General features: G+C 36.3%; 1 protein-coding gene across 1 annotated transcript in view; it reads left to right on the top strand.

The window, feature by feature from the left end:
- Positions 1-12,387, top strand: part of ITGB1 (integrin subunit beta 1) — a 46,201-nt gene that overhangs the window by 24,481 nt on the left and 9,333 nt on the right. The window contains exons 5-14 of the mRNA XM_072854601.1: positions 72-242; positions 554-792; positions 2,163-2,318; positions 3,282-3,377; positions 4,270-4,359; positions 5,092-5,232; positions 5,368-5,570; positions 7,579-7,817; positions 9,437-9,659; positions 10,903-11,135. Coding sequence (XP_072710702.1) covers positions 72-242; positions 554-792; positions 2,163-2,318; positions 3,282-3,377; positions 4,270-4,359; positions 5,092-5,232; positions 5,368-5,570; positions 7,579-7,817; positions 9,437-9,659; positions 10,903-11,135 — 1,791 coding nt within the window. The remainder of the gene's footprint in view (positions 1-71; positions 243-553; positions 793-2,162; positions 2,319-3,281; positions 3,378-4,269; positions 4,360-5,091; positions 5,233-5,367; positions 5,571-7,578; positions 7,818-9,436; positions 9,660-10,902; positions 11,136-12,387) is intronic.

Here is a 12,387-nt window from a genome sequence, read left to right as displayed (position 1 = left end):
AGGTATTTTTCTTGCCGGTGCAGTTGTGGAATTTTTAATGGTTTCTATTTGTTGTTTAATCTTTGAAACAGGGGAACCACAAACATTTTCATTAAAATTTAAGAGAGCTGAAGACTACCCCATTGACCTTTATTATCTTATGGACCTCTCCTATTCTATGAAAGATGATTTAGAGAATGTGAAAAGTCTCGGAACGGCTCTGATGTCAGAAATGGAAAAAATAACTTCAGACTTTCGAATTGGTAAGAAAGATTTGCCTATTCTAAAAAAAAAAAAAAAAAATCAAGTTTCCTTCCTGATGTTTTTCACATGATTATATATGAAGAGTAATTTTTTTTTAATTAGCAGTATTGTGGCAGATATTCTAATACATAGAACCTGTTGAGGAACATAAGAGTACCTGGTGTTGAAGGAGAAAGTGGAATGTAAACCAAGTATGAGAGCTATTTCTGATGTCAGTTCAGCTATAATGCATTTGCATTCTATTGTGTCATAATATAAATAAGAGACTTCCATTCTTCAACTTACAGGGGTTTTTATTGTTCTGTCTTAGGCTTTGGGTCTTTTGTGGAGAAAACTGTGATGCCATATATAAGTACAACACCAGCCAAACTCAGAAATCCTTGTACAGGTGACCAGAACTGTACAAGTCCATTTAGCTATAAAAATGTACTCAGCCTTACCAGTGAAGGAAATAAATTCAATGAACTTGTAGGTAAACAGCACATTTCTGGGAATTTAGATTCTCCTGAAGGTGGATTTGATGCAATAATGCAGGTTGCAGTTTGTGGGGTAAGTGTGTATTAGTTTTCTTTACTGCTCTATTAAATGAAATTGTCTGAATACAGCCTTAGTGTTTTCTGGTGGCTCACATTTGAACGTGTCATCTCATGCTAGCAAGACAAGGTAGACTAGACAGACTGCATGGGTACATGCATTTGTCTTTTGTAGAGACCTCTAGTGAGCAAATCAAACTGGGAAATGTGAAAGTGCTGATTAGAGGTCATGTTCACAGCAGATAGATGCATTCCAAAGACAAAGTTTTTAAAGTTTGCTGTAAAAGAAGAGTCAAATTCTGCTCAAAAGTGTATGAAATCCTGAGTAAGCAACCATTCTCAAACTATTTCAAAGTTTTATATGCTTCTTGTAGTTGTTGTTTCAGAATAGTTCGGTGAATTGTAATTTCTACTAGCTTCTCAGAAGTAGATGGAAACCTGATTTTTGTTTGTTTTTGAAGATCTGATCTAGATCACTGCATTCTTTGATGTTTCTGTAGTCTGACAGACCACTTTATTGGGAGTTCGTGTTGTACAGGGGCATAAAGTGATATCCAAGTTTATTGCTTTGTTACCATATTATTTCTGCTGTTGATCAATGGAGTCAGGACTTTTTGAAACAATCTGGAGTCTTATTTTAAAAGTGCAGTGTTAATGATAAGCCTTCTAGGGGTTTTTTGTTGTTTTTTATTTTTGGTGGTAACTGGTATTTATGTGACACTTTTATATGGTCTTCTCTCCTTAAATTAACTAGGGCTTCAACTCGATGGAAGAATTTAAAAAAAAAAAAAAAAAAAAAAGGAAAGGGCAGGTTACAGAATTAGGCCCTGCAGTTGTGGGCCCCGATGCTCGTGGGACAGTGAAAAAGGGGCAGTCTTCCGGCAAGCACTATGCTGGGTACAAATCTGGACTAGATTGGCAAAGCCTCGTGATTCTTCAGAGCCTAGCGCCAGGCAAGCTGTCATCTTCCAATTCAAGACTGCAGCAGTGCTCTACATGCTAATGTTGTCCTCTGTGCTCGGGCTGCATGATAGTGACATAGAAGTGGACTTGGCTTTAAAGAGCTGGACTGATGAGCCTGATTTCTAATGCTCTATCACTCGTCAGATACTCTAGTGAGAACTGAACAGACCAAAATACATCTCAAAGAATGTTTCTTGCCTTTGGTGAAAAACTTGCAGCAGATGTTTTGAAGCAGACATTTAATTAAATGCAAGTGCTTTTAAGGTTTGAGTGAATTACATGATTTCCAGGGTGACACTTTTGCAGTATGGCTTCTCCTAAGTCTGTCTACTTTTTCATGCATTTATATCTCAAGTGTTGGTCCACAATGCTATAAAATAAATTAGTGCAAAATGCCAAAAATCCATTTGTTTGTTTCCCAAGGAACAAATTGGCTGGAGAAATGTTACAAGACTATTAGTGTTTTCCACGGATGCTGGATTTCACTTTGCCGGAGATGGTAAACTTGGTGGAATTGTTTTACCAAATGATGGGAAATGTCATCTGGAAAATAATATGTACACAATGAGCCACTATTATGTAAGTCTTTACATCATCTTCTAGGGAAATTAATATTTTGTGATGCTTAAGCTCAAAAACACTCATTAGGTCATCTGGTACAGTTTCAGGCTGCTACATCTTTTGAACTTTACCCATTTACGTCTGTATTACATCAAGTGACTTTAGCTTAACTAAATCAAATGTGCAGGAATTAATCCAGTCTTAATTGGAAAATTTCAAGAAATGGCAACTTTCACATTATGACTTGTGTTGTTGGATTTTAACCTTTTTAATAATTAATAATCCTGCATGTCCACTGGCAAACTGTGGTGGCTCTGTCCCATTATTTTATCATTTCACTAGATTTTGTTTTCAGAAGTGTTTTGCTACTGTCAAAAATACTGTAAAACAGAGAGCTCCTTGGCCAGTTTTTTAAAGACTGCTTGAAATCTTATGATACAAAGTTTATGGTAAAAGTATGCTTAACAACATTACCTTCATGGTTTATTGATAGGTAGATCAGACAAAAGGTGAAAAGAAAAACATGTACTGGATGGGGTAAACACAATAAGCTTTACAAAGTTTGTGTGTTCATGTATTCCTAAAGTTAAGTGAGTATTGTTCAATGAAAACCTAAAATGAATTCATTTTTATTTCATCTTTTCTTTATGAAACAGTGCAAAAGGTAGTGGTTTTCACTGAGATAAGTCATATGGAAAACTACCAAAGGTAATTTTCTGAGAACACTGAGATTAGGGATTTAACCTGGAGACTAAGTGGCAGGGAATATGATAATGTTATTGTGAAAAAACACTTATCTTCATGGGGCATATATGGAATCTTTTCAATGCATGTTTGTTTTCAGAGGTTGTTTTGCTTTAGACTGTGACATAAGCTGGCTATTTAAAGTCTTACGTGATTTGTATTTATGATGTCAAAGTTTTATTGTTTTCTAGCAATGTGTCCCAAATTTTAATTGCATTTTATGCTTGATTTTTATAGGATTATCCCTCTATTGCTCATCTGGTACAGAAGCTTAGTGAGAACAATATTCAAACAATCTTTGCTGTTACTGAAGAGTTTCAGGCAGTTTATAAGGTAAAGATAACATTTCTGGTCTCTACTTTTTTTTTCCCTCAAGCACTAAGACTGACTAAAATTTGCTCTGAAATAATTAAAATAGCTTGATTTGAAATTAAAATAATTATGGAAGTAAGTGATCGTGGAAACAATGTTTTGCTACTCACATTTTTATTATTAAGCCTTTTTTACCTGTTCAAATTGATACTGAGTGCGTGTGTAATTTCCAAGGAGAAAGTGCCCCTCCTCCTTGCTTTATACTTTATTGGTAGGAGGGAGTGGAGAACAAACTTGCAGTGCTAATTTTTATGAACATTTTTTACAGCAAAATAGCTGAGGGGGGTGGGGACACCGAATCAAGAGGCACGCTTATGAAAGAACATATTTTGTCCTTTGTGGTCTATTTATATTCCTGATGTTTAAAATTAACTAAACTGCTGGATGTGATTGTGAAATAGGAAATGACTGTGTAAAGGAGGTGCATATTTTTCAACATTTTAACCTAAAAAGGTGGTGTGTTGTGGTTTTGTTTTTTTTTTTAAACTATATTCAAATTGTAAGCTTTTTCTTTTTCATTGGAAATCATCTTTTATCTGCCTATCTTTAATGCACTGGAAGTGTGGTGGTTCTTTAAGATCTTGAAGATATATTATATGTGGTCAACTTATACAAGAGAAAGTCTTAATATTCTATTACCAAATTTAACATGAAAACACAAAGGAGAAGAAGAAAAGGATGGATATTTGTTTATATTAGTAGTGCTATATGGTAGCCTTGTTTTTTGAAGTACTTGATCTTGACTAGTTAATCCACTACAGCATTATATCACTATACAGATATTTATAGTACAAACTATACTTGTTTGTTAGTAAGACTGTAATTTTCCTTTTACTTTTGTAAATATTGAAAGGAATTGAAAAATCTGATACCAAAGTCAGCAGTGGGAACATTATCTTCAAACTCCAGCAATGTGATTCAGCTGATCATTGATGCATACAATGTAAGTTCAGATTTTATTCAGGTTGTATTAATTTTTCTTGCTTCTTAATTGTCACGAGTTTTTAACGCAGATACTCCAAGGTGGATTTTTTTTTTTCTACAAAATAGGATGTGAGTATACTAAACCATAACTATACTGCCATTGCAGTAAAACCACATTAGATGTTCAGACACTATGGTAATAAGAGGTTAGATGACTAGAAACATACACTCTTAAATCCACTTCGCATTACAAAGAAAAAGTTATCATCCATGTTTTCCCTTTTAAAAAATAAAATCCACAACCAAAAACCACACTGTTTCTTCAGCATCTTCAGTTCTTGCCTTCCTTCCGTGTGGAATTGAAAAGCACCATTTTGCAACCTCTTGATCCCGAAGAAAATGTCTACATCAAACTTAAGGAATCCTGGGTTTCGCCCCAAGTTATTTTCTTCATAGCTGTGTTGTGTAAATGAGACCCATTTCTCCTTTGGAGTACATGGGGCAAACAAGTGTCTCCAACAACAGTGGAGACCTGCCCTGACCCTGCGTAACAGGGTTCAGCCATGAGAAGGAATCACCACGGCGTGCCTGTGGGCAGCCCTGGGCTGGTGTTTCTCGGCACGTTGGAATTTACGTAATTCCTGTGTGCCCGTGGGTTGATGCTTAGACTGTGCATAGTTGTATAATGTCTTTTTTTCAGCAAAATGCTTATGTGACTCAATTTGAAGTTAGCTAATAACTATTGTTTTAGTCCCTTTCTTCAGAGGTTATCCTGGAAAACAGTAAGCTACCAAAAGGAGTGACAATCAGTTACAAGTCTTTCTGCAAGAATGGAGTGAATGACACACAAGAAGATGGAAGGAAATGTTCTAATATTTCAATCGGAGATGAGGTAACTTAACAGTATATGTGCTACTACTCAAATATAAAATTGATTTAAAGTGTCCAACACTCAGTTGTGTTTTTTTTAATAGTACAGACAAAAGTCCATTTAGTAATGTGGCACTCCATTTATTTTTCTTTGCAGGTTAAATTTGAGATTAATGTAACAGCTAATGAATGTCCAAAGAAAGGACAAAATGAAACAATTAAAATTAAACCACTGGGATTCACTGAAGAAGTGGAAATTAATCTCCAGTTCATCTGTGAATGTCAGTGTCAAAGTGAAGGAGAACCTAATAGTCCAGCCTGCCACGAAGGAAATGGAACATTTGAATGTGGTGCATGCAGGTAAGTAAATAGACATTTTATTTATTTTTGCAAAAGGGAATTATGAGCAAGACCTTTGTTTCCTTAAATAGGGTTTATTTGGTTCTACTTTTTTTTTTTTAGTGAAAGGACAAGAATTACTGTTGCAGACCTATTTCTTTTAGGATATTTTGACATGCTGTCTTATCTCTGCAAAGAGTCCATGTGCTGGAATTCATAGTATTGATCATGGGATTGGCACTATTGTACAAGTCAGAATTTGAATTTGGCCTTGAGTCAGTCCTTTAAATGATGTAGGTCTTAGTGCTTTTTCTGTTTCTTTATTTAATTTCAAGGTCCATGTAATATGGCAAAATTATGGATTTATGGAACAAAATGAATTGAATTAATCTGTGATATTTTTGCAAGTATTCATACTGATCTAATTATATTCTTCTAATGTGAGGTCTGCTGATTTTGAGAAATTCGAAGGCTTCCTAGTTTTCTGGTAGGAGCTCCTACCCAGATTGGCACCACTTGTTTCATAGCAGGGAAGAGTAAAAAGTCATAAAAACCCACCTTTTATTTTGGATGACATCCCCAATCTCTTCTCCCTACTTTATTTTGAACCTTTGGGGGTCTTATTACAATGTTTCTTCTAATTGCATATATCTATAAATCTTTCAGACTATATATAACATTTTGTATACATATGCCTTTGAAATGTCCATTATTGCCCTTCACAGGGATTAGATTAGATGTGTATTCCTTATTACACATTTGAAAATTAAGTAAAATGATACTGGATTTTCTGGAATTACACACAATGAATGACACACAATGAAAGCAGAGCAAAACCTTAGAGTTTCAGTGGCGATTGGTTGAAGATCATCCTAGTAAGTCAAGGTTTTAGCCTTTTTCTCCCCTCCAAGAAACCTACAGCAAAAATGAAAACTCTTTGTTCTTGGAAACACTTGAGATGAGAACGGTAAGAGCAGAATGAATTGAAGGAATTCTCTAGGAAATCAAGATCCAGGACTCTGGAAAACAATATTGGTTCCTGCTCAATGAACTGTAACTGAAATAAAATTTGTAAGTCCATTCCTCATGGTTTAATATGTGACTATTATTAAAAATAAAGGAAAAGATACTGAGTTCAATCTTAGAGGACTTTGGCATGGAACTGACTAACATCTACCTGGTGAATTTGTTGGTGGTAGTTGACAGAGTGTCTGAAAGACTGAGGTATGGCCCCCTAACTGCTTAGTATTCTGTAAGTTGAGGAATAAGCCACTTTGGGCCATACATACTGGATACATTGCTCCATTTTGCAGTCAGTTTTTGATGTTCCCTTTAAATAAGGAAAGCAGATTTTTCCCATCTTTGTGTAGAAAGACTTATTAAACTTGGTATCGCTGTCACTGGTGTCCTTGTGGTTTCACATAGGGGAGAACAGACCCATAGGTAAGAACAGCCTTTTGCTTTTGCAACAGTAGCAGCTTCCTGATGGAAGTGTTGTCTCTGATTGACATCCTATGGCAGTTTGTCAGTCACTGCTGGGAACAAGAACAACCTCCATTTGTTCATCGATATTTTAACCTTGATAATAAGAAGTGCTGCTCCCCAAAGATCTCTGCTCAGCAGCTCTGAAGATCGTCTGCTCTCCTGCCTAATTGCTGTTCATGGGAAATCTTTTCATTGACAGATGACAGCAGCTACAGTGAACAGTCACTGTCACTTAAAAATAATAATTGTTCTGTCATGAGAGAGGGATTAATAGTGGTTATGTGGCAATTTAGTTAGAGGTGGTGACACATAGTTTCTCATCTGGAACAAGTAATCAGCCTAGGAGCAACTTAGTCCAGTTTGCTCCAGCAGTTTCGAGAATGGCTACGTAGATGTCAGCTGGAAATCTCATTTGAAGTTTAACTCGGAATATCCCTTGAGAGAATAGTCACTTTTACTCCTGTTCTTTGTACTATTTTTGTAGTCTTTTTATTGTATGACTTTTAATTAAGTTTATATTTTCGGTCGTGTTTTTACCTTGCAGATGTAATGAAGGACGTATTGGAAGACTATGTGAATGTAGTACAGATGAAGTAAATAGTGAGGATATGGATGCTTACTGCAGGAGAGAGAACAGTACAGAAATATGCAGTAACAATGGAGAATGCATTTGTGGACAATGTGTATGCAAGAAAAGAGAAAACACCAATGAAGTGTATTCTGGCAAATATTGTGAATGTGATAACTTCAACTGTGATCGATCAAATGGTTTGATTTGTGGAGGTGAGAAACTACTTCAGAGTTTTCTGCAGGCGAAACTGGCCAGCAGTTTACAAGTCTGTCAACTCTACCCTGTAGAGTAGTGATACTTAGCTTTTATAGGTCATAGCTACTTGATAACAAAGATGAGAATATCCACAGATTTAGTGGTTGAAAACGTCTATTAATAAAACAGCTTGCTCTGATCATGAACATATAATGTGTTAATACACATTTCACCTTCCTTGAATCACAGCTCCAGGAAGGATGTAAAGTGAACTTGACTTCTGCTGTTTATTACAGAATTACCCTCAGGTATTATAGTAAAGAATGCTGAGACAACTGGCCTGAGATTATAATGTTATACTGGCTCAGTGTAACCACTGCGTCAATAAAAAGAGATAATGACCTCAGCTTACTTGTAATAGCAAGTGCTTGACTCGATGCTTGACAAGATACCTGTGAGATGCTATCTTGAGACTATTCTGAAAGGTAAGTGAAGATTAGAACGTGCAAGATCCAGAAAAACTCCTTAAGTGCTTGAAACGAGACTCTGATGGCAGTTAATTCCCGAAATCAAAAGCAATTTAGAAAATCCTCCAGCAGCCAGTGTCTCAGTTATTTTGCCTGGTTTTGGTTTTGGGGTTTTTTTGTCCTGTAATTTCCCTAGGCTGCTTTGCACGTGGAAGTACCTGGTAGGACTGTAACTACTACCTCAGTTTTGACTGTGATACAAAAATAAAGCAGAGAAGCTACTAAGCTTTAACTGAATTATGAGAATACCTCATCTGTCTGATTTGCTCAAAATACACCTATTGCTCACCAGCTCCACAAAGGATAGTAGCAATGGTGCTGGTGTTCCAAAATATATGGTGACAGATTAAGTATTGACCTAAACACTTTATTCTCAATGGAGAAGGAGGGATGTAGCCAAGGATCTTTCCATTTCATCCAAATCACCCTTCTGGAGATACCTGTATCTTGTTTCCTGTGTAGGGAGTGTAAGGAGCATAAAGTTTGGTTGGGTGGATGAGGTCAGAAGTACAGAAGCTGAATGGTGGTGTTCTAGAGAGCCAAAGGTGTTTCATTTTTCTAGGTTGTGAAGTCTAAGTTAGTGCATTCCTAATCTTTTCGGGTGTTGCTTTATAAATTTACATAGAAAATTTACATATTTATATAGAAATATATAAATATATAACATATATATATATGTTATATATAATATATAACATATTTATATATAATTTATATAGAAAATTTACATAGGAAGACAGTAGTGATCAATGCATCTATATACATATAAAATTGTGAACTGAAGCAGTTCTGTAATGCTTTCCACCCAGGAGATATGGCCATCACATTATACTGTTCTTTATCAGCTTTCCCTAGTCTTGCTGTTTTGCTTATGAAAGGAAATCCAAATGTAGGAGAATGGGAAAAGGGGAGAAACTCTTGTAAGTAGTTTTTCAAGGAGGTAAAATTTATTTTGTAGCTCTTAATTCATTAGTGTCTTCATTATCTCTACACCAGGGTTTTCTTTTCCCTGTATCTATCCTGAGATGGTGAACACTTATTTCTTACTGTTACAAATTTTATGGTTCATGTTAGACTTCATTTCACTGACATATCTTTTCAATGCACAGGAAACGGTATCTGCAAATGCAGAGTGTGCGAGTGTTTCCCCAACTTCACTGGCAGCGCGTGCGATTGTTCTTTGGATATTTTTCCATGTATGGCATCTAATGGGCAGATTTGCAATGGAAGAGGAACCTGTGAATGTGGGACCTGTAATTGTACAGATCCCAAATTCCAAGGCCCCACATGTGAAATGTGTCAGACTTGCCTCGGTGTCTGTGCAGAGCACAAGTAAGTACCTAGGAAATCAAGTCCAAGCTTCTATGCATTTGAGTTTGTGGTATTTACATGTGCAGAATTTTTTAAATGAGGATTTTGATACTGTGCTTTATTCTACCCTAAAATGTAGGGACATCATACTGTATCATCCCTTTAGACAGTAAAAGTTGTTGGGTAAGAATCAATAATTACAAACAAAACATTATTAATACAGTATTTTGATTGCTTCCAGGTAGCTAATTATTTCTTAAATTCTTTCCCTGCCATTTTTTATTAGGCACAGAAATGTGTACATTATGTTAAATCAGTTTTAACCATTCAGATTTACTTGGGCAGGTTACAGTTTTCCCCTATTTCATGTATGATTATCAACAGCCAACCTTCTGTAGAGCTGGAGGGAACATAGGTCTGTAATGTGACAGGCTGTAAAGTCCCATCATCTTGACCTTTTGAAATTAATGTAACAAAAGTATACGTATACTGTGCAATTTCCAGAATACTTAAAACATCAGCTAAGCTTTTTGCTTAAAATTTTTATTCTGAAATGTTATTGAAAAAGTCAAACTATCCTGACAGTTGAAAAATAAACCTAGATTTGTGTGGGCCATTGAAATTTACATCCCTGCCTTTGGAAATCCAGGTTTTTGGAAACCAAGCATTTTCTGCACAGAAAGTTTGAAATAAGTTTATGATTAGTGGCTGGACTGATTCCTGGTTTTGTGCAGCTGACTTTAAGGTCTTCTCTCAGTGCAGTCTTTTTAGTATAAAAATCCTGCTCAGTCTGCCTTTTTCAGTGAGTTATTCAGAGTGATAGCCTACTGCAAAGCTTGTCACTCAGTTTGTTCTTCTTAACCTGTCTGTCTCTCAGATACTGTTTCACTGTAAATAATTCTGTTCCTACACTACCTTCTCTGAGAGTATTCGTTTTCCAGGTGGAGGTGTTGAAAAAGTTTTAGCCTTATTTCCTTTTAGAGATTTAGGTTTGGGTTTTTTTCCCCCCTTGTCCTTGAAGCTTGTGGGTCATCCAGGGAAAGAGGAATTTATTAAGGGGGCTTTTGTTAATCACAAGGTACATAAATGTTCTGTCTGGTAAAAAGCTGTATCTTGCTTTATTTTTTCCTGGCCTTTATGGCAAAAGGGTTGGTTTTGTTGGAGTGTTTTCCCACATTTTCTCCTTTACATTTCTTTAGATTAAATGCTGGAAATCTTTAGTGAACATATTAAAAAGCATTGCTTCTGATTTGTACGTCCACAGGGACTGCGTTCAATGTAGAGCTTTCGATAAGGGAGAAAAGAAGGAAACATGTTCTCAGGAATGTATGCATTTCAACATGACACGGGTAGAAAGTCGAGACAAGTTGCCACAGCCTGGACAACCCGATCCATTGTCTCATTGCAAAGAGAAGGATGTTGACGACTGCTGGTTCTACTTCACGTATTCTGTCAACTCAAATGGTGAAGCCAATGTCCACGTGGTAGAGACCCCAGGTATGAACATGATGTTGCCTACTCTCCCTTTATCTTTGTTGTTAATTCATGTAGTTGTTGTGTACTACAAAGTAGCTCTGGTTATTTGTGAGTTAGGTGCCTTCGGAAATAGGTACCTATTCCCTGAGTGAGAGTTGTGGATGTCTGGAACTTGAGTGGCTTTAGAAAAACATCATTCTCTCTAGGTCTAGTTTTTTCAAACCTTTAGGCTGACAGAAACAGGTTTTGTTTTTTTAGAAACAAAAAGTCAATCAGTTATGTATATTTGTTAAAGCATTTCATGTTTCCACTTCACATACTTTGCAGGCTTGTTTTACCTGTCCTGTAGCAAGTCGTAGATATCTAAATTTAGATTTTTTTATTTTTTTTTGACCAGGCTTGTACTACCAGTTAGAAACAATGGTGTCTGTCGGGGTTTTGTTGCTTTTTTTCTTTCCCTTCTCTTAATAATATGGGACCAGTCTTACACAAAAAAAACACCACCACAAAATTGTGTACTGTGCTACAAACTGCTTAAATTATTTCATGCTGGGAGCCTTTGCTTTTATTTAACTGAGGTGCCTTCAGGAATAGATCTGACAAGCCTTTTGCTTAGTTAATCCTTAATAGTCAACCGTTCTTAATTTTGTTCAGTCTTCTGATAGGAAAAAGAGAGAACAATTCTATAGCTCGATCAGTAATTTACCGTTTATTTACCAAAAGTATTGTTAGTTTGAATCACTGGATGTTGCATCTAACAGTGCAAAAATTCTGGTTTTGTACGTTAGCAGTGTGTGGTCTCCTGATTTGTATAAGCCTGATACAAAATACACACCTTACTTGTGCGTTGAAAGGTTTAGTGCTGTATTCTACTCAAGGAATTTTCAGAATTGATCATTTGGGTGATCATCACGTAATACAGATTAGTGGTTAGTGGAAATAAATACCACTTCAATTCAGAATGTTTTAAATTCTCTAAAAATGTAGTCCGAAGTATAAAAGAGGACCTTGAGCCCTGTTGTCTTTTAGGACAAGTCAGCACATGCCCTACACTTCTGGGGTCTGACCTTTTCTTCATGGATAAACTTCTGTTGTCTTAGTTAAGAGCTGAATCAAGCCTTCATGCACCAGGAGACACCTTAATTTTGTGCCATACGAGTGCTGAAGGAGCAAGCTCTGTTCAGTAGAGCTGTATTCGGTGGAGCAGACACTTGTTCCTTACCAGTTCCCAAGGAATTCCTGCCGTGTCCCTTCCTACTTCCCTCACTCCTGC

This window comes from Ciconia boyciana, chromosome 2 (assembly GCF_034638445.1).
Source record: "Ciconia boyciana chromosome 2, ASM3463844v1, whole genome shotgun sequence".
NCBI lineage: Eukaryota > Metazoa > Chordata > Aves > Ciconiiformes > Ciconiidae > Ciconia > Ciconia boyciana.
Note: the sequence above shows the minus strand (reverse complement) of the source record. Positions and strands in the feature narration are given on the sequence as shown.